The following is a 22,821-nucleotide window of genomic DNA, read 5'->3' as shown; positions in this document are numbered from 1 at the left end:
CTTGCCCCTGGAGGGGGGAACTGCACCCAGACCCAGGTGGTGTTACCCTTTTCCCTGCGGTGGGGAGAGGCAGAGTAGGACAGAGTACTCTGACGCAACTTGCTAACATATTAACATGCTACTTTATCTTCCGACTGCAAGTTCAGTTCTCGTGGCTTTTTCATATTTTCTTTTCTTTACGTATTTTTTTAAATACGTATTTATGAATTTAAATTCATAAACGTGTACATTTGCTTCAGAGAGCCAGTGATATGATTGTACAGCAATGCTTCTGGTTGATGACATCATGTTCAGGCTGTTGTTGAGCTTTGTTGAAATTAAAAATGCATGTCAATAATTAAAAATGCATTGGTTAAGAAAAAAGGGAGGGGGGTGCATGCATCTATGACATCAGAAAGGTGCTGTTTGGTCATTTATCCACCGTGAGTTTGTGTGGCTTGATTGAGCATGCATAAAGACATGTAGGACGGCAGTGCTTTAAGCCTTCCTGCTGAACTGAACCATGTTAAGTTGTGTCAGATGTGTGTATTAACACTTGGGAAATGCAAATGGCGCTGCGTATAAAAGCTAAGACGTATACGTATAAAAGCTAAGACGTGTAATTTTGTACAAATTACACGTCTTAGTAATTGGTCCAGCTTTACCTGCCGTGTCACATCAGATACTTTGCACAAACAGCAGCACACATCCAGCGATTGTTAATATCTATATGTAAAAAAAGAAAGAAAAAACAAACATAACAGATTTATTATTAACCACAATTCTTTTGATTTTCGTATTCACCCACCAAAAAATGTCGTTATGTTCACCATGTTCATGGTTTTGTTTCAAGTGTCACGTTCAGTGTACACCACACGTACGGGACTTAATGGTCACAAAAGTTTGTAACTGCAGTGGAATTTCTTTTTATGCATTGGCTGCTTTTTCTTTCATCTCCAGTCCAGTCCTTGTATTTGGCTATTTTCAGAAGAATGCTTTTCGTTTGTTTGTTTGTTAGTTGGTTTGGACACGTAACATTAACCTATGAATCATTTGAATATAAAGCGACCAACTATTAACAGAAAAGAACCAAAGAAATTATTTTAAATTGTATCTTCAGTATCTTTGTTACTAGTATTCTGTCACAAAAACACACAATTTTTCCCATTTTCTTTATTCAAGCTATGAAAAATGAAAAAAAGCGAATAGTTTCACTGAGATAAAACTGTATTTTTGCACCAACAAGATTCTTTGTTATTTGCTACCAGAATCCTGGTAAGAGTAAAAGTAAGAAAACATAATTCCAAACAGTAGCTAAAAAACCAACAACCCCTCGGCCCCCAGATACTTTTAAGCCTTCTTGCTTCCTCATGCATACTTTCTAGTTCTGTTAAACAAGGCCACTAACTCTGCAGCCAATATTAAACTGGCACTGACTCTGAAGTCCCGTGTCCGTATCTCTATGCTGCCTCCAGCAGTATTTGAAACCTTGAGATGAGAGCGCGTTGCCAAGGTGGACTGCAAAATTTCCACAGCACGTATCCAAGCTGAATAAGAATAATTATTATCTGGTCAGCAAGAGCCAACTCTGGATACATAAAAATTGGATAAAGTAGGGTATCATCCTTAAAAATTCCCACTACGTGTTTCATGTCATGTCTGACCCATATTAAAAAGAGCTAGAGAAGAAAACGATAATCCAGTTTTCAGTTAATCAGCACAACATGATTCTGTGTCACTGTGCACAAAATGTTTTTGTGTATCTTGTCAGAACAAACTATTTTGCAGCTATCCCCAGAAAATCCCCTTCTGTGCTGTGTCAACCTCATAGTACCAATAATAACTCTACTGGCACGCCTGCTTTCTAATACAAAGTTTACCAAATGTGTCACGATCAAGGCAAACAAAAATGCACAGAAGCGCGATGCAAACCTGTTCTTTACTCTGAGTCACACGTTGGTTTTTATGTGTTTTTCCCGCTTCTTTTTTTCCCCGCAGCTTGTCCTCAGGGCACCTTTAAGTCATTCCAGGGGCCAGGACTGTGTCAGCAATGTCCGCCCAATAGCCGCTCCACTATCGAAGCTGCCACCCTCTGTGGTTGTCGGAATGGCTATTACCGAGGAGACATGGACAAACCGGAGGACCTGTGCACCAGTGAGTCAGCCTTTTTTTCTCCCCATCAGACACAATAGATAAATCTTTCAATATGAGCTTCAAGATGACCAACACATGTTTGCGAAAGGCAGGATTTTGGATGAAGCAACCAATAGCTGACATACTCGAGCGTATCAGTGGTTGACACCATCGACAGTCCAATATTTCATCATTAAGTTAAAGGCCAACATCTGCTTTGATTTATCATTGCGCCCCTAATTCTCTGTGCCTCGTTCAGAGCGCTGTAGCATCCCTGTCCTCATTAGGGGATTTGGGGAGCGGTAAGTAATAATGCTGCCACATTCCTCGGGCTTTCCATTGAAGTGAATATGTGTTTAGTGTGTTGAAGAGGCTATATTGCTATGCAAGATGAGGCACAGAGAGTTTGAAAAATGGAGCTCTCAATTCCTCAGAGAGATGGTGTAAGTAGGTTGAGACATGAATCATTTTGGACTGCATGCAGTTAGTCTGTGTGTGTGTGTGAGTGTGTACCTGTGTGCTTGTACATGTCCAGGTGACCTGAATACAGCTTTATGTTTTGGGGCGGGGGGTTAAAAAGCACTGGTTCATTCATAGTCTGGCCATATTTTGCTGTCACAGAGTCGTGAATGAATTTGCAATGCTGCGTCAGAAAAGCAGAACAATGTTGACGGTGAATATTGCTGATCGGCCCCACATTTTGCGTTATTTTCTTATGCACTGGCTGTCACATCTGCATTCCTTTTGTATGTTCGTCATTTCATATATTTGAGGAATTGGCGCTTTGCTCTGGTTTACACTAATCAAATCAAACTCAGAAACTGGACATCTTTTCAGTCGCCGTCCTGCATCAACAGTGTTAAATTCTTGTGACTGACAGAATTTCTTGACCTTTTTTTTTAATCCTCTGCAGTCAGTAGAGTTCACTAAAAAAATGCTGAACACAAGCTTTAGTTGAGTCTGCAACTAAGCCTCATATGTTAGCGGCATAACAGCAGGCAAGCAATACAAAAAACCATCAGTCTTATAACTTCATGTGTGGAAGAATAAATGTTTGCCAGGTATGAGTCAATCTTTTCTTTTTTAATGAGTGGCGGTGCATAAGGTCGGCAATTAGTGAGACCCTCTTACAAAGTGCTAAGAGCGGGTTTTCTGGACTGAAAATAAACAGCTGTATAATAATGGCTGTCTCTTTGCTCACCTCTGGGATTCTCCCAGCACAGTTGTCATTTATACAAAAAGTCCCACGACGATCACTCAGACTATTTTGTGGTTTCACCACCATGGATCTTACACAGACAGCAAACATCAATTTGCTGATGAAAGCTCGGTTTGTGGATCCCAGTCAGGCACTCAATAGCTTTTCAGTGAATGGACCCACAGTATCCACACCTCATCCTAACCTCCACATGTCACATTAGGTCAGGAGTGCAACCACCATACTTTCTTTTTTTCCCCTTTCTTTTTCTAATGGTTTTGATGTTCACAGATTTACATACTCTGAATTCATTGACCGGGGTCAGACTGTCAAGTCTGAGTTCCACGGTAAGTCCTGAGACAGCAAAGAGAAAGTTTGTTGAACATCCTGAACTGTAGTGAACCAAGCTTGTGGTTGTTGTCCCGCAAAATCCAGTCAGCTTCAGGCTGATCAGACAGCGTGGCTCAGTACACTCAAGATTTCATGTCGCAATTCTTTACTCTTCTTTATGAGTAATAAAAACAGGCAAACGCCCTTGTCTCAGCTGATTCACAGAGGATACAGTAAACTTCAGATTAGCAGGGTTAGGGGTTCCAGGCCTGCTCTTCCGGTTTTTCTGGTACAGGTTGATCATTTTGTCTAAACGCTGTTAAGAATGCTGAATGAGAGCTGCTCTGCTCTTTCTATCCTTGAGACTGAACACTGGTATGTATACCTAGTATCCTGTAACCCTGTTTATCGGTTTGTTCTCATGGCATCTTGTTTTCATTGCTGACCTGGATATTTATATGTCTACCTCATGGAGGATGCTCTTTTTACAGCTTCTTCCTTTATGCTGGAAATCCTTCTGTGATCATCCACACCATTGCCTTCTGTATTGATCCAATCTGTCTTATGTTTCCATCCACACCAGTATGTTCTTTAATTTCTGCAAAATTTTCTGTGCTGTTGATTTGTCTACTCTTAGTGTTCAACTTCCCTATTACGTTTTTTTTTTTTTGAGGATTACCTGATTTACTTGCATTGAAAACCTTGAAATTGAAACCACTTGTGGGTTCAGTCAACACCTCAAACTCATTGTTGTGCTCCTCAAACCATTCCTGGTTCCTGATGATAGAACCCGAGGTTTCCCAGGAAAACATTGGCCAAATCACACTGTCTCCTCCCCATAGTGAATCCTAGTTCCACGTGTTCTCCAGGTAAGCTCCACAGACACCCACAACAGAAAGAAAATGTGATTCAGCAGACCACGTCTGATGCTCACACCCCCATTGTTGGTGTCTTTGATGGTGGACAAGGTAAGCATGGGCACCTTGACTGGTCTGTGCCTATGCAGCCCCAGACACAAACCTTTTTGGAAATGCTGTGACACCATCACCTAGACTCCATCATTTTGCCACCGTTTGTCAAACTCACTCAAATGCTGATGCCTGCTAATTTTTCCAGCTTCTAACACATTGACTTTGAGGACAAAATGTTTACTTGCTCCTTAATATACCCCACCCACAAACAGGTGCCAGGATGAAGAGATAACCTGTGTTATTCACTTCATATGTCAGTGTTCAAAATGTAATGCCTGAACTAGGGCTGGGCGATATACGATATATATCTCGATATTTTTTTAAGCCATAAAGTAAGAACAAAGAGAGCTCTTAGTCAAAGCTGTGTCCCAGATCTCACACAGGGACTTTTATTAACATACAGCGTTAATAAAACTCGTTAACGCATTGACGCTCTGCAGCCCCACGCACGGGGCGATCCGCGCTAATTGTTTACGGAGATTTGCTGCGTTAATGCAGTTATGGCGTTAACGTCATTTTAACGAGATTAAGCCTGACAGCACTACAATAGTAATCTCCCAATGGTTTCTTTTTACCGACCAGCTCCTCTTTGATAGCTGTGTCCATCTTGTCGTCGCCTGCAGGTGAAGCGATGGCGGAGGGGGAGTTGTGTTCAGTGAAGGAGCGAGGCGAGGCAGAGTAACGTTTGCGTAGAGACAAAAGTGGACGAAAGAGAGGCAAATTATTGGCTCCACAAGTATAATTATAACGTAACGTAGACTATATCGATATAAACGATATTGTCACATCTCATATCTCGTATAAAAATATATCGATATATTTAAAAACTCGATATATCGCCCAGTCCTAGCCTGAACGTTGTACACAGCAAAGCAAATAGTCATTGTTTATTTAACACTAGTTACACAGGTTGGGTGTTTTAAAGTCGATGTAGTAATTGCATTGAAAGTTTACTGAAATAAAATGACAGAGAAAATGTTCAAAAATGACTTTGTCACAATAAATATGGAGCGGCTGATGTGGTTAACCTATTCTGACAACAGAGGTACCACATGAAAGCCATCACAACAGTGGCAGCAAACTCAAACTGATGCAGACAGAAGAGAAAAAAAATCGACTTTTTATGTGAAAAGGTGTCAGATGTCAACCTAGTCAGCCTACACAGCTCTGTGAATTACCTGGGTACTTTCAATTCAAGGACAAAAACAAACTGAGTTACAAGTTTGTTTGTTTTCTTTCAAGCACAAGAGCCACGAGAACAAGGAGTGAAAAAAGTTCAAAAACAGTGGGATGGAAGTTTAATATAGGAAAGAGCTGCAGTTTATTTGGATTTGGCATGAACTCAATCAGATATAAAATCTGACCAGTGAGATGGAAGAGTGAATGTGTGCTGTGTGGATAGTTGCCTGACAGAAAATCATTTCTTCAGCACGCCTCATGGGCTGCAAAGGTATGGAGGAGTGTGTGTGTCTTTACCCTGTGTGCATATGTAGAGGTTTTCTGTTTGTGGTATTTTTGTGTACAGGTCAGAGCAATATTGTGTAAGCCATTTACAAAACTGTGAAAAAGAACGCGGCTGTAAACAGCAGCACAGATTGTGTCTCTAAGTCTTTTGGAACGCTGTCTCTTGTTGCAACAGTAAAACTGGAACTGGAAAATTTATAATGTGATTATCGCCTCGCTTCTTACTTTTCTGCATTTGAATGTGTGCTTGCTGTGAACTCTGAGTGTCAGACACTTTAAAATAATTTGTATTTGTGCTATTTAGATAAAAAAGTAAAATGGAGTGAACGCCTGTGCCAACACACTGTGTTTGTCTCTAATAATCAAAGCCCAGACGGGTCTTCTCTTTCCCGCTCTCTCAGTAGAAATGTTTATAAGATGGTGCTTCTTAGATTTTCAGCCCCCCTACTGATTGTTAGCACTTTGATTTCTGCCTCTGAGTGTCTCTTTGAGAAAAGCGCACATGCACATATTCCACAGGGCCTTCTCGGCTGTTTCTAATGACTCTGTGATTTACCATATGCCAAGGTTGAATATCCATTTCATCTCAACTGCTCTTGTTTGGCGTGTGCACTGCAGTGTCTGTGATGTGTGTGAGCAATCAAAGAGACGTGCACCCAGTAGGTTTAATCTTGTGAAAACCCTGGTTGTGTACCCTAAAAGCCCTTAGCTGTTCCTCAGATCACAGAGAAGAGCTAAGAGAAAAGAGAGCGAACCGGCAAGAGAGAAAAGAGATGCAGATTCCCTACTGGCGCTGAGCTATTGGGTCACTTTTTGAACATTGTAGACACTGTTGGCTGAAGTGCAAACTTCCGACTGGGAACTGCACTTGTCAACTTTCCATGTCAGCAAGCAGCCTTGACAGTTTCTACAACCCTCTCAGTATTATACAAGCGGATGCCAATTAAGATAAAGTATTCGACTGCACTGCAGTTGCAGTACGTGAGAACATCGGATGCCCAGAATGGGTAAGAAAGAATCAGAATCAGAAAGGGGTTTATTGCCAAATGTTGAGCAGGTTTACAACATTAGGAAATTGCTGCGGTGCTTCAGTGCAAATATAGTGTCATAAATAGCACTTAAATAGTGTCATAAATAGCACTTAAATAGACATGAAAAAATAAAAGTAGGGATAAGAATTAAAAGTGCTACGTAGAAAGATATGTGCATGAGCTATACATGAGATATATACATGAGAATAAGAATTAAGAGTGCTACGTAGAAAGATATATACATGAGTGCAGGTGGTGATCAGTGCCAAACATGGAATGATGCAGTGAACACAGCGTAGGGTCATGTGTTAGTGGTGGGAACAGTCATATGGTTATTGTTCATGTGTCCAACAGCAGAGGGGAAGAAACTGTTCTTATGGCGAGAGGTTCTGGTGCGAATGGCACCTAACTTTTATTTTAATTGTCACTGAGTTTAAGAATACTTCCTTGATGATTATTCACATGAATATTAGAGCCCATGAACCCATTTGTTGAGCAGAGTACGAAAATGTGTCCATCTCCATTTCTTGTTATCTTTTTGTTTGAGTTATTTTTTTGTGGTTTGGTTTTGCACATACAACACATGTCATGCATTTGTCAGTGCATCCATGGATTGCTTTATATCACTGATGTGGATAAATAGTTTAATCAATCATTGCTCATCCTTATTCAGTTGGTAACATTATTCTGTGTTCTTAGGAAAGTTTGAGTAAGTATAATGTTGTTGGATTGGTGGATCCCATATTGATGATTTGCATTTTTCTCTCGCTTGCTGCACTCATGGGAATTGGTGGCAGTGATTGTGCGTGATTCTGGTAAGTTTTGTAAATTTTGTCAAAGGCGAGGCCATTGGAAGACTGACAGTTTTAGCCTTCAGAGTTGTGGGAAGGAGGAAGTGTGTACGGGGGCGAGCTGCTGAAACGTTGAACATCTTGGATTGTGAGATGAAATCTCAGGTCTCAAAATGTGAGCTGGACTTTTATTTACCGTTTATCACCTATGGGTGATAAATGGTAAATAAGAGTCTTCCAAGCATTTCTCACAAGCGTGGCGAGAAAGTAGGCATCAAGATATTGTGAGACACAGGTGTCTTTGACTCCTTTATTTTAGTTTGACTTCTTTATTTTAGCATCAGTGTTGCCACCATTGGGTGAGACATTTGTGTGTGCATATATATCTGCATTGAGTGTAGGGCTGAAGGTTCTCTCTGGAAGCCAAGTATGGGCTGTTGTTCTTACACCTGTTAGTGTTGTGCATGTCCCAAATGAAGCAGTGAAACAGTGTGGAGCAAATGAAGCAGTGTTTCCTGATGTGCTCAGTGTTCAGCAATAAGCCAAGCACAGTTAGCTAACAGGTGCTTAAAAGATGGGGACTTGTAGGGTTCTGAGTTAGCGTTGCCTCAGGTCCCTTGGTATTTCTGTCTGGTGAAAGAATCACCACCTCATTATGGTTATTACATGATAAGGTGCACAAATCCATTTGGAGTTGCAACAGGAAGTGCATCTGGCATACAAAATCTGACAAATCAAATAAGCGATGTTTCCCTCTGCAGCGAATCCTTGTGATCAGTGAAACTACTAAAAGTAGTGGCTTAGTAGTGCAGTGGTTTACATATTCCAACAAAGCATTTCTGAGTTTGTGTGATGGGGTTCTGGTTGGTCTACAGAGACCATGTGCTTTGTAAATGTGTATACCTTTAAGTTTTTATACAAAAAAATAGGATGTTAACTTAAAAAAAAAGTGTAATTCAAACACAAGTTTAAGGACTATCGAAATTAAGCAGAGCAATGGTGAAGTGCTGGTGGAATTGAACTCTCTGTGGAAGAAATGGGCAGTCTCTGGCCCACAGTTTAGCAATTTTGTCTGGCAGCTGGTCCAGGGTCTCCACTGTGAGTCTCATCTGCAAATTGGGAGTCAAGTTCTTCAGACTAAATGAGGAGCAGACTTTAATCATGTTATTGTATTTACTATATCATTATTCATTGTTGTTGGGGTAAGCACAGAGTAGCAGCAGTGCAACCCATCTGTGGCCTCTGCAAACTGAAGTCCCAGAATAAATTCCAGGGACATGATGGAGGTGATTGTAATTGTCACAATTGCTATTGATATTGACAGTTTGGATAACTATGATTTATCGTACTGCTGAGAAACCCCTCAGAAACTTTGGAGGTTTGTGTGACTGTGCAAATATCCAGTACATCTCTGATAGAGAAACTATCAGAGATGTTTCATCTACTTACCATTGTGGAGCTGAGAGAGCCCAAAGTCAGTGACTTTGAATCTGTAAAGGTCTTGGTGATGGCTGACTAACATCACATTTTAGAAGTTTAGGTCATGGGTTTCAACAAGTGATATAACATTGTCAAACTCTTCATTCCTTGCATAATAAACAATAAGAATGGATGATAACAGTGCTTTAAAAACTAACTTGGTGGAATAAAAAGTAAAGCAGTTCAGAGAAACAGAAGTGTGTTCAGCTTTCAGTACTGAAACGTGAACGTTGTGATAAAACCATTCTGGCATCCTGAGAAAGTTCTACATTTCATTACTTTAAAACATCACAAGTCCAGGCTCTGAATAGATTTAGATGATGAATAAAGCTTACAACTGAGATTGATTTAACGAGACCTAAAAAGTGAAGGGATTCTGAATTTAAATATTGTAGAGAAGAAAAACGTTTCAGTGCAGAACTATATTTGTTTAAATGTGTTCATTAAACACAGTAATAATATTATAAATGAACCAAAGTACTGATTTTAGAGCTGATTCAAACATGTTAAGTTCAATTCACCACAATTAACAGCTGAAGGTGCTCAAGATTAACATGTCTGCAGCTCTTTAGTCTTACATTAATGGTGTTTTCGCACTTGGCCTTGTTTTTGACATCAAGAAGAAAAGAAATGTCAGCATTTTTTTTAATTGGAACACAACCAAACTCAGATCCTATCTGAGTCCCCAGTTTTATTTCCGTAATCATTGTGAACATATGCTGCTCTCTTTCTTTCCTACTTTCTTTCTTTCACTGATCAATGTCTGATAAATGGGATTTAGCCTTTTTTGGTGGCCTTGGCTAAATTAGTTATTAGTACCTGTTCCCCCCAGCTGGATGGGGAGATATATTTATCATTAATTAATTTTCAAGACCAACCCCAATGTTTTTAAAAACCTCAGCTGTTAGGTTAGTAAATGTATCTTATGATGTTTTTCACCATTTTACACATAACAAAAGCTTTAAAACAAAACTGCAAAGTTTACATGTGCAATAAAGAACCAGAAAAATGTGAAAGCGTACCTGTTCTACGATCTTATTTGTTTATCTGATATCCATCCACTAATTATAGTTTACAACAGGCAGGTATTCTATCACGTACGTGACAAATGGTAACATTATTTGGTGCTTCCAAATATTATTCACAATTGGTTTCATAGTTTGTATACATCCTGGTAGTATATAAACACCCATGCTCGGTGCAGTGTGGCGGTAGATTTTCCGGTGGGGGGGGATTAATTATGCATTCATAGCATGTGGGAGAAAAAAACTCACAGTGGATTATGTGCAGACAGCTTAATATTTCCATGGCAACGTATACTCAGTGGTTACGATAAAACCATTTTAACCATGGAAAAACTCACAATGCATTGAGTATATTTGATAAATCGCCCACCCCTAATTTTAAGAATGGTGGGGCTCTTGCATTTTTATTTCCTTATTTTACCTAAAAAGGCACAAACTTTACTATTGGTTCAAGTTTTGAAATCATAGACAATATTGTGTAAAACTAAGGAAAACACATAATGTTAAATCTAATATCCCATATCAACAAACAACAAATTTCAGTTATTTATTTAGTATGGTTATCAACTGTTTCCAAACACATTGTTTCCAAACATAACACACACACACACACACACACACACACACACACAGACAGACAAATTCTTCCATGTAAACAGGTGACATTCCCTCTCACTCGTTATTTTTCTTTCCAGGTGTCCCTTCAGCTCCTCGCAATGTGGTCTCAGTGGTCAACCAGACATCGGTGATGTTGGAGTGGCACTCACCACGTGACACTGGACACCGCGACGACTTGTCGTATAATTTGTTGTGTCGCCGATGCCACAGCAATGAGCGTCGGGCTTGTCAGCCATGTGATGACAGCGTGGTGTTTGTTCCAGGCAAACAGGCGTTAAAGGAAACAAGGGTTGAGATCAGCAAGCTGCGGGCCCACACGTCGTACACCTTTGACATACAGGTTTGTCCACAGACGGAGGGCTGCCTCCCTTTTTCATGCTTTGTTTGTGCTGTGAAGAGATTTGTTGAGTGTTTACAACAGTGAAAAATCTATTTTGTGTATATCAAACAGGCACTTCGTGTAGGCCTAGACTCATTGTCAGTTAGTGGGAATTGCATTCATGCTGGATTTGCAGCAGTTGCGGTGGACTCCAGAGGTGTACTAAAAACAGCAAAAATGCATCAAAGAAATTTTCATGCATAGTTCCAACACTCTCCCCAAAATGCCACTATTTAGCAATTTATTGGCCACATGACTCATGCGCCTCATCACACGAGCCAATGTGTCAAAAAAGGAGTTGACTCTGTTTATTAAGGCACACTGCCACGAGATTTAAATACGTGGGATTGTCCACCATTTCGTTTCAGAACTCAAGAAGCTTCTGGGATAAGAGATTAAACATCTTCAAGAAACTTAAAGAATCCAGTCACTTTCTTTCCAAGCTCCTTAGAATACCATGACATGGATGACTGAGAACCTACACAGACATTTCACAGCAAATGTGATGTTGATATTTACTGTATTTTAGTTGTATTTTTTTGTCCACTGTCAAGAACAGCAAAAGTTAGTACTTAAAAAAAGTAGTTATGCTTATTACCCACTTTAAAAACAACCTTGCTGTCAGCTATTTTTTGAAATGCAAATATTAACCATAATGCTCAAGGTTACTGAGGCTACATAGATGCTTGCTGACATGCAGGCTTTTATGCACAATCTGCAGTTATAACTCTCAACTTACAGGGTCACCCTGAAGTCTGTAAAACCAGTACAATTGTGTCCCTTCAATCTTCTGCCATCTGCCTCATTTCCCATACACGTAAGTCTAAAATCAAGGCCAGTGGTATTAGAATTCAGTTCAATGAGTTCAATGACTCTACTAACTAGAGGTGGCTATTTTTTAAAAATAGAATCCAATCCCTGACTATATGAATAGTGTGGCCCATCTGTTGCGGGATGAACATGTCAATATTGATGAACGATAAATTTAGTCATTAAATCAATGTGCCCATATGTCTACTCGTCTTTTCATCCCATGCATTGAAATTTTTCCCCGTTATCATGAGAAACAGGGAGCATATGGGGGGGAAGCTGTACTGTTTGGTGAGAGCATCTACTACTAGAGGTGGGCAAGCATCTATACTATCGATACTAATCCATTAGGTACCAACCGGATCAATACAACACGATAGGATTGATATTTTGTATCTGTCCTCTAAGTTCAATATGTAGTCCACTGAATTGTTTTAAATAAAAATTCATTAGAAATTCTTCTCTTGGATTTTGTTTCTGGGATCTGCTGGAACCACTCACCTAGCTTGTGGGTCACTGCACCGAGTGCTCTGATTACCCCTGGGACCACTGTTACTTTCACACTCCACATCTTCTTGAGTTCTTCTCTTAGCCCTTGATACGTCTGTTCCTTTGTTCCTTTTTCCTGATGTTGTTATCACTTGGTATACCTAATTCTATCTGTCTCAGGAATCTTTACACAGCCTGCACCTGGTGTCTTGCCTGGCGGGATAGACCCCAGCCTCCAGGGATCTTGTACTTAGATCTTGTTCCTGTGCTGCCATGATCAGTTCCTCTGTACTGTCTTTCAGACCAGCTTTGTCCAGCCACTAGTAGGATTTCTGAATGTTAGCTACTTCCTCTATCTGCCAGTGGTACATACCGTGCATGGGCCTGTCCTTCCATGGCTCCTCCTCTCCTTTCTTGGGTTTCGTTTACCTGAGGTATTCACTAAGCACGCAGTCGGTTGTGGACATCTTTCTGATTTACTCATGGATGTTTGTTGTCTCATTCTGGACAGTGGTTCTGACAATAACCAGTCCTTGGTCCTTCTTCCTTTCACTTAGCATGCAGTCTCAGGGTGCAGGATTTTGGGTGAAAACCATGCATAGTCAGGAGCTTCCTTGTTTCGATGTCAGTGGCTTCTATGTTCTCCTTTGGCCAGAAGGGTTCTTGATCATGGGCAGGGCGTTGGTGCTGATTGCCCAGGTATTGTTTTTTCCATTCAGCTGACTCCCCAGGACTTGCCTTACCCTCTGCAGGTATTTGGTGTTTGCCGCTTTTTAGCGACCTCTTCGTGGTTCCCATTTCCCTGTGGGTAGTGCAATCCTCACAGTTCTGACTATCTTCCCTCTCTTTGTTACCATCGAACTACACTTCTCCAGTCCGATTAACATTCCAATGTCGTTGCAGTGAATCGATGTCTTCTTCACTCTTGGCATACAGCTTGATGTCATCCATGTAGAGGAGGCAGCTAACAATTGCTTTATTCCTTAGTCTGGCTCTGTAGCCAGTCTTGTTAATGATCCTAATGAGGGGGATCAGGCCTATCCAGAACAACTATAGGGAAAGGCCATCTCCTTGGTAAACCCTGCACTTGATGGTGACATGTCCAGTTGGATAGTATTATTCGCCACATCCCCATTAAGTTCCTGTTGAAGGTGCTACGGGTCCTGTTGATCTTGTGTAGTTCTAGATATTCCAGGATCTGGAGCTGGTCTTTCAGCTGGTCTTTCAGTCTCGGTCTCTGGTATTTCTTGGTCTCTGCCAATTCCTTTCTGTGCCCTGCTCATGTGTTGAGCAATGTCCTTGTTCATATTAGTCGCTATGATGCCTGACATCATGTGGTACTGAGGCAGGTTATTGATTGGATGGGCACGGTTCTTTCTGGGGATCCTTGGGGATCAGGACTCCCTGGCCTTCATTTAGTCATATTGGGTATCCCTTGTCGATTAGCAGTTGGTTCATTTGTGCTACCAGACGTTCATGGAGTGAAGTCAGCTTTTTCAGCCAGTGAGCTTGAATTATGTTGGGGCCTGGTGTTGTCCAATACTTCATACTGGAGACCCTTTCTTTGATGTCTGCCACTGTGATGATTACTGGATCCTATTCAGGGAGATTGCTGTGGTTGTGCTGTGGGTTGTGTTCTTCTCCCATATGCTCTTCCAGTATTGCTCTGTCTTCAGTCTTCGTGGGGCTATTCTTACATAGCCATAACAAGACTGGAGGTGGGGCAGTGTCGCACTGTTTCCTTGGTTTATTCTCCTGATTTCCATCTCTCTGGTATTCCCGTTCAAGCGAGTGGTGACAGTCTAGGGAGGCTTACTGGATACAGACGCCCTGGTCAGGCATTGAACCTCTGAAGTTCAAAAGACGTGTAGTGTTACTAATGTGTGCTAGCTACCATTTTCCAGGGCCAGATCAAATGTGCACATTTACCCAAACTACACACGGTAATTACTTCTAATTCGCTCACTTCCAAATTTGCCTTTCTACACAACTTAATTAGTTCTGATTGGCTCTCGTCTGTCCTGAATATTTTCATATTATGTTCTTTTGTTGATGAAAGTGTTGGCTCATATAATCATAGTTTTTGTCCTCGTGCATTAGTTTGTTGTTTGATATTGTCTTGTTTTAAGCAAAGAAAAAAGGTTGTTGACGAAAACTATGACGTAAATTAACACTGGTTTTACCACAATTCAACCATGCATGAAAACGTACTAACTACTCTAATAACACAAAGTTTTGAGGCAAAGTAAGATGTGCCTTTTATAGTCTTGATAGGAGGTACTATTTGATTAAGGGACACAGAATAAATAGAGCTTGGAGTAAGTCATTAGTAATTGCCAGCCTTTATTTGCTATGACTGAAGACATTGTTCAACCATCAAAATGATTAGTTGAGCTCATGACAAATATAATATGTGGCAGCTAATTAGATGGTCTTTAAAAAGCACTCCCAACCTGTTAATTGTGTCTCAGTGTTGGTGAGATGAAACACATTTGGAGATCTTAAAGCTTCGCAAAGGGACTAGCAGAATTTTTATTCCCTGATATTAAACTAGCTTCTTGTTTCTGATACCTAACTGACTACTAAACCACAGCAAGTGCCCAATAACAGATTAACAGCTGTAACTGGGAGAGCTGGGTCTCTGTATTTTTGTGCATGTTAAAGTTTAAATGACGCAGATACTGCATACACAAGAAAAGAGTGTGTCAGATGTTTTTTAAGCCTCTAAATAATTTACATCCATCTATTTTTCTTCCGCTTATCTAATTCTGATTCGTTGGGGTGGATGGGCCGGAGCCTATCCCAGCTGCCACAGGGTGAGAGGATGGGGCCAATATAGCCTGAACTCTCTTAACCAAGCTTTCTTTAAGTGGTCATCGGGAATAGTTCTTCAGGCTTCTTGAAGAACATTACACAGCCTTTCTTTGGATATTGTTGCAGAATTTTTTCTCCCCATTTCTTAAAGACATGACTGTCAAATATTCTATCTAAAGAAAAACATGAAAGTATCACTGTGAATATCACGAGAGAGTCTGGTTCCTTAGATCTACAGGGTGGGCCATTTATATGGATACACCATAATAAAATGGGAATGGTTGGTGATATTAAAGTCCTGTTTGTGGCACATTAGTATATGTGAGGGGGCAAACTCCTCAAGATGGGTGGTGACCATGGTGGCCATTTAGAAGTCAGCCATCTTGGATACAACTTTTGTTTTTTCAATAGGAAGAGGGCCATGTGACACATCAAACTTATTGGTAATGTCACAAGAAAAACAATGGTGTGCTTGGTTTCAACGTAACTTTATTCTTTCATGAGTTATTTACAAGTTTCTGACCACTTATAAGATGTGTTCAATGTGCTGCCCATTGTGTTGGATTGTCAATGCAACCCTCTTCTCCCACTCTTCACACACTGATAGCAACACCGCAGGAGAAATGCCAGCACAGCCATCCAGTATCCGTAGTTTCAGGTGCTGCACATCTCGTATCTTCACACCATAGACATTGCCTTCAGATGACCCCAAAGATAAAAGTCTAAGGGGGTCAGATCGGGAGACCTTGGGAGCCATTCAACAGGCCCACGACGACCAATCCACTTTCCAGGAAACTGTTCATCTAGGAATGCTCGGACCTGGCACCCATAATGTGGTGGTGCACCACATTATTTTCTTGCTGGAAAAACTCAGGGAACGTGCCAGCTTCAGTGCACAAAGAGGGAAACACATCATCATGTAGTAATTTCAAATATCCAGTGGCCTTGAGGTTTCCATTGATGAAGAATGGACCCACTATCGTTGTACCCCATATACCACACCATACATCACTTTTGTTGTTCCAACAGTCTTGGGGGGATCCATCCAATGTGGGTTAGTGTCAGACCAATAGCGGTGGTTTTGTTTGTTAACTTCACCATTCACATAAAAGTTTGCCTCATTACTAAACAAAATCTTCTGCATGAACTGAGGGTCCTGTTCCAATTTTTGTTTTGCCCATTCTGCAAATTCTGTGCGCCGATCTGGGTCATCCTCGTTGAGATGCTGCAGTAGCTGGAGTTTGTAAGGGTGCCATTTGTGTGTAGCTAATATCCGCCAAAGGGATGTTCGACTAATGCCACTCTCAAGTGACATGCGGCAAGTGCTACGCTGTGGGCTCTTGCTGAATGAAGCTAGGACAGCCACTGATGTTTCTTCATTAGTGACAGTTTTCTTGCGTTCACATTTTGGCAAATCCAACACTGAACCAGTTTCACGAAACTCAGCAAGCAGTTTGCTAACTGTAGCATGGGAGATGGGTGGTCCCGTAGGGTGTCTTGCATTGAAATCTGCTTCAGTGACCCGGTTACTGCGTTCACCAGATATCAACACAATTTCGATCTGCTCCTCACGTGTTAACCTCTTCGACATGTCAATGGCTGTGAACAAAGAGAAACTTGTAAATAACTCATGAAAGAATAAAGTTACGTTGAAACCAAGCATACCATTGTTTTTCTTGTGACATTACCAATAAGTTTGATGTGTCACATGGCCCCCTTCCTATTGAAAAAACAAAAGTTGTATCCAAGATGGCTGACTTCTAAATGGCCATCATGGTCACCACCCATATTGAGGAGTTTGCCCCCTCACATATACTAATGTGCCACCAACAGGACTTTAATATCACCAACCATTCCCATTTTATTATGGTGTATCAGAATCAGAAAGGGTTTTATTGCCAAATGTTGAGCAGGTTTACAACATTAGGAAATTGCTGCGGTGCTTCAGTGCAAACATACTGTCATAAATTACGCTTAAATAGACATGAAAATAAAAATAAGAATAAGAATTAAAAGTGCTAAGTAGATAGATATATACATGAGTGCAGGTGGTGATCAGTGTTTGTGTTCCTTCTTCCTGATATTGCTGTCATTCGGAACCGCTACATCGATCACTACGGCCGTCTTCTTCTGTTTGTCTACCACCACTATGTCCGGTTGGTTAGCCACCACCATTTTGTCCGTCTGTATCTGGAAGTCCCACAGGATCTTAGCTCGGCCATTCTCCACCACCCTTGGGGGCATCTCCCGTTTTGACCTCGGGACTTCCAGGTTATACTCGGCACAGATGTTCCTGTACACTATGCCGGCCACTTGGTTATGGCGTTCCATGTATGCCTTGCCTGCTAGCATCTTGCACCCTGCTGTTATGTGCTGGATTGTCTCTGGGGCATCTTTACACAGCCTGCACCTGGGGTCTTGCCTGGTGTGATAGACCCCAGCCTCTATGGATCTTGTGCTCAGAGCTTGTTCTTGTGCTGCCATGATTAGTGCCTCTGTGCTGTCTTTCAGTCCAGCTTTGTCCAGCCACTGGTAGGATTTCTGGATATCAGCCACCTCCTCTATCTGCCAGTGGTACATACCATGCAGGGGCCTGTCCTTCCATGATGGTTCCTCGTCTCCCTCCTCTTTCTTGGGTTTCTGCTGCCTGAGGTATTCACTGAGCACTCAGTCAGTTGGGGCCATCTTCCCAATGTATTCTTGGATGTTCGTTGTCTCATCCTGGACTGTGGTGCTGACACTCACCAGTCCCCGGCCCCCTTCCTTCCGCTTAGCGTACAGCCTCAGGGTGCTGGACTTGGGGTGAAACCCTCCATGCATGGTAAGGAGCTTTCTTGTCTTTATGTCAGTGGCTTCTATCTCCTCCTTTGGCCAGCCTATTACCCCAGCAGGGTACCTGATCACGGGCAGGGCGTACGTGTTGATGGCCCGGATCTTGTTCTTACCATTCAGCTGACTCCTCAGGACTTGCCTGACCCTCTGCAGGTACTTGGTGGTTGCAGCTTTTCTAGCGGCCTCTTCATGGTTCCCATTCGCCTGCGGGATCCCCAAGTACTTGTAACTGTCCTCTATGTCTGCAATGTTGCCTTCTGGTAGTTCAATCCCCTCAGTTCTGACTACCTTCCCTCTCTTTGTTACCATCCGACTACACTTCTCCAGTCCGAACGACATTCCAATGTCATTGCTGTATAGCCTGGTAGTGTGGATCAGTGAATCGATGTCTCGTTCACTCTTGGCATACAGCTTGATGTCATCCATGTACAGGAGGTGGCTGACAACTGCTCCGTTCCGTAGTCGGTATCCGTAGCCAGTCTTGTTAATGATCTCACTGAGGGGGTTCAGGCCTATGCAGAACAGCAGTGGGGACAGAGCATCTCCTTGGTAGATCCCGCACTTGATGGTGACTTGTGCTATGGGCTTGGAGTTGACCTCTAGTGTTGTACGCCACATCCCCATTGAGTTCCTGATGAAGGCTCTTAGGGTCCCATTGATCTTGTACAATTCTAGGCATTCCAGTATCCAGCTGTGGGGCATTGAGTCATAGGCCTTCTTGTAATCAATCCAGGCAGTGCACAGGTTGGTCAGTCTGGTCTTGCAGTCTCGGCTGATTGTTCTGTCTACCAGTAGCTGGTGTTTTGCGCCTCTGGTATTCTTGCCAATTCCTTTCTGTGTCCCGCTCATGTATTGACCCATGTGCCTGTTCATCTTGGCCGATATGATGCCTGACAGGAGCTTCCATGTAGTACTGAGGCAGGTTATTGGTCGAAACCCGTAGCCGGTTACCAAGATTACGTGAAGTACCCTCAGAAGGTCTGCTAGATGATGTTAATGCAGCACTACGGGCAATACCTACAACCACGATTACCGACACTAACAAGCTGATCTACAATACGGCAGCAGTGATCAGTGAGATGCTTGGCTACAAGTTGAACAGCGACAAGGGGCAGTACCCTCCATGGAGAAGGAGGCTAGAGGGCAAGATCAAAGTAGCACGGAGGGAGGTTAGCCAACTAACGGAGTTGCAGAAAGGTGCGACAAATAAGGTGCCTAAGAAATACAGCAAGCTGTCCATACCTGAGGCCTTGGAAACTGCCAAGCAAAGACTCACAGCCTTGGCCAGCCGCTTGAGGAGGTACACCAGAGAGATAGAAGGCAGGAGAATAAACCAGCTGTTCTCCACAGAACCAGCAAAGGTGTACTCTCAGTGGCAAGGGAACAATAAGAGAACAGCACCACCAAGGCTGGAGACGGAGCAATACTGGAAGAGCATATGGGAGAAGGATGCAACCCATAACGGCAATGCTCAGTGGCTAGAGGATCTGAGGGCAGACCACAGCGACCTCCCTGAACAGGGTCCAGTAACCATCACAGTGGCAGATATCCAAGAAAGGGTCTCCAGTATGAAGAGTTGGACAGTACCAGGGCCCGACATGGTTCACGCCTACTGGCTGAAGAAGCTGACTGCACTCCACGAGCGTCTGGCAGCACAAATGAACCAGCTGCTAGTTAACGAGAGACACCCGGAATGGCTAACTGAAGGCCGGACGGTCCTGATCCCCAAGGACCCCAAGAAGGGACCGGTCCCCTCCAACTACCGACCAATAACCGACCTATATATATATATATATATATATATATATATATATATATATATATATATATATATGAGAGAGAGAGAAATGAGGGATGGTTTAAGGTTGTTGCACAGCAGTGTATTTCCAATTATTTTGTGGAGTTGCAGGTTGTCATACCCTTGTAGATTACCTCATCTACTGTATAGCATTTCACTACAAAGCACACTACGATTTCTCCTACTGTGCACTCAGTCTAACCAAGTTACTGCTACACTGCAGCAGTACTATCATGTTTTTCATACTCACCTGACAAGCCTTAACTGTTTTAACATTATAAGTGAAACATACAATTTCGCTGCAAAGAAAAATGTGTGATTCTATCTATCAGAATCAGGCAGCCATACTTTCTAGGTCTCAAAGAAATGCATGAATCTGAGGTTTCCCTTATAATACTCAACATGTAATATAGTTAATGCTTTTGACAGTTGAACTTGTTAGCTTTGCTATTTTCATATGATTCTGGGGCATTAAACTTAGCTACTCTTAGCTTGCCAAATTTTACTAGCACCATTTGTCATTTCAGGCAAAAAACAACAGCGGTTGCTAGCTAAAATTGAGAAGCTAAAGGTAAATCATGTGCTAGTTGTTCAAGCTATCAGCCACCATTATTATTGTTAAACAGATGCATTGCTTGAATGGAAAGGCACCAAGAGCTATGAAGAGATGGGGGTGGAGAACTCAGTTCAAATAACTATTAACTTTAATGTCTGAGGGTGGAATAACCATTACTTTTCTATAGGCAGTCAACGGAGTCTCCAACAAGAGCCCTTACCCCGCCCAACAACTGTCAATCAACATTACAACCAATCAGGCTGGTAAGTTGGGAGAGCAATGACTCTTTGCGTGTGTGTGTGTGTGTGTGTGTAAGCATCTGTGTGTGTGCTAGCATACCCCGGGGCACTGTGGATTATGTGAGGGAGGGATGGCCGGAGAGATAAAGGAAATTGAGCTACAGCCTTTTAATTCATAAAACATGTTATGTGCTTGTCATCGCTCTGCCTGTTCTCGCTCTCCTTCCCCTTTCTCTCTCTTTCTTTCCTGCTCATCCACAGCTTTCATCGCTTTTCCTCCCCCTCCCTCAATTCTGCTTTTCTCAGCTTTCTCCCCCCTTTCCCTGCTTTCCTCACCCTAGGTCTCCCTCAGTATAATTCTTAGAGGCCATAAAGTGAGTGAGTTATTACTCCATCAATACTTTATGGAGACGGACACAAGTGATATTTCCACTGCTACCCAAATTTAGATTTAAAAGCCGCTTTACTATGGAAAAACACATCATTTACCTCATCTACAGCACCCCTGGCTCATTCCTAATCGAAACATGATCCATTGTCACCCTGCCGTTTTCTGAGCGCATTTGTTACCGCTGTCGGATGCGAGGCTCTCTTATCCCTGAAATCTTTTAGGACTCAACAAAAACTGATTTATTTTTCAGGTTGACTGCACTGGGGGAGATTTTTAAATTATGCAATAGCTTTTGAGTGTATTTCATTGGACTTTAGGATGTAAAACTCAACACTGTGTATGTGTGTGTGGCTCAATTGTGGCTATGTGAGGAAAAAAAAGACTGTGGGGTTTTCAGGTGACAGATCGCTCATGCTGTCAAATTATTTCTCCAGCAGAAGTATACACCTCTTGAGGCATCATAGCATTTACTGTGCGTTATAGCTGCTGTATGAAATTATGGTGACTCAGCTGTGTAAGATGCATACAGTCTATTTAGGATATAATGGCTTTCAGCAGAATCCCCATAAAACCAAGAAGACAAATTCTCTTGAGGTTTTTTGTCCTTTAAAACACTAATTTAATTAAATTTAAAACAGTGTAGTACATCTCCAGATTCTGTGTGATATTAGTCTTCTTCTCGCCTCATATTTCCACTTGAGACTATCAAAGCACAAAAGTGATGAAAGCCATCACATAAAACGATCCAGAAGCTGAACCATGAAATACATTACAGCCAACAGCTTCTCGTTCCCAAAATTATGGGTTAAAAATGCATCGCAGACATAGCTCTTGTTTCCCCATCAGTGACAAGTGCAGTAATTTGTTTTCATGAGCTTGGAAGAGGAAACATTTTTCTCCTTTGAGTGCAAATAATCTTTGGCAATATGTCATTAAACTCTGTATTTCCATATTTATGGTGTTTAAACATGCTAGCAAGACTTTTAACTGCCTAATTGATTGTGTATTCTTGTGTGCGTATGTATGTGTGTGCGCTTTTTATCAGCTCCCTCAGCAGTTCCCATAATGCACCAAGTGAGCTCAACAAGTCGCAGTTTCTCGTTGTCATGGCCACCGCCCGAACAGCCCAATGGAATTATCCTCGACTACGAGATACGATACTATGACAAGGTAGGGTGGGATGATAAATGTCTGTGTTTGTCTCTGTGTCTGTGCTTTTTGGTGCTATAGTCGCTGGCAGTAACTCATTAGTCAATAAAGCAGGCAAATCAATATCAACTTCGTCAGAGTCATCCATTATCAGGACTGTTACTAAAGACCAGCAGGATTCTCACTTCTGCACAAACACCTCAGCCATTAAGAACTTGAATAAAAGTAACACCAACCATTTTGGTAAAACTACACGTATAGTTCTGTGCAAAAAGTTATGAGCCACCACTGCGTACTTTATATTTTGCTTCCAAGAAACCCAAAAGTTCTTGTAATTTTTAAAAA

General features: G+C 41.9%; 1 protein-coding gene across 3 annotated transcripts in view; it reads left to right on the top strand.

The window, feature by feature from the left end:
- Positions 1 to 22,821, top strand: part of LOC309691857 (ephrin type-B receptor 1-like) — a 133,867-nt gene that overhangs the window by 56,000 nt on the left and 55,046 nt on the right. For all 3 annotated transcript variants that reach the window (XM_082509852.1, XM_082509854.1, XM_082509853.1), the window contains 4 exons: positions 1,978 to 2,133; positions 11,097 to 11,359; positions 20,885 to 20,960; positions 22,373 to 22,497. In XM_082509852.1, the coding sequence (XP_082365978.1) occupies positions 1,978 to 2,133; positions 11,097 to 11,359; positions 20,885 to 20,960; positions 22,373 to 22,497 (620 nt within the window). The remainder of the gene's footprint in view (positions 1 to 1,977; positions 2,134 to 11,096; positions 11,360 to 20,884; positions 20,961 to 22,372; positions 22,498 to 22,821) is intronic.

The sequence above is a fragment of the Aulonocara stuartgranti genome (genome assembly GCF_965226115.1).
Source record: "Aulonocara stuartgranti genome assembly, chromosome: 17".
Lineage (NCBI taxonomy): Eukaryota > Metazoa > Chordata > Actinopteri > Cichliformes > Cichlidae > Aulonocara > Aulonocara stuartgranti.
Note: the sequence above shows the minus strand (reverse complement) of the source record. Positions and strands in the feature narration are given on the sequence as shown.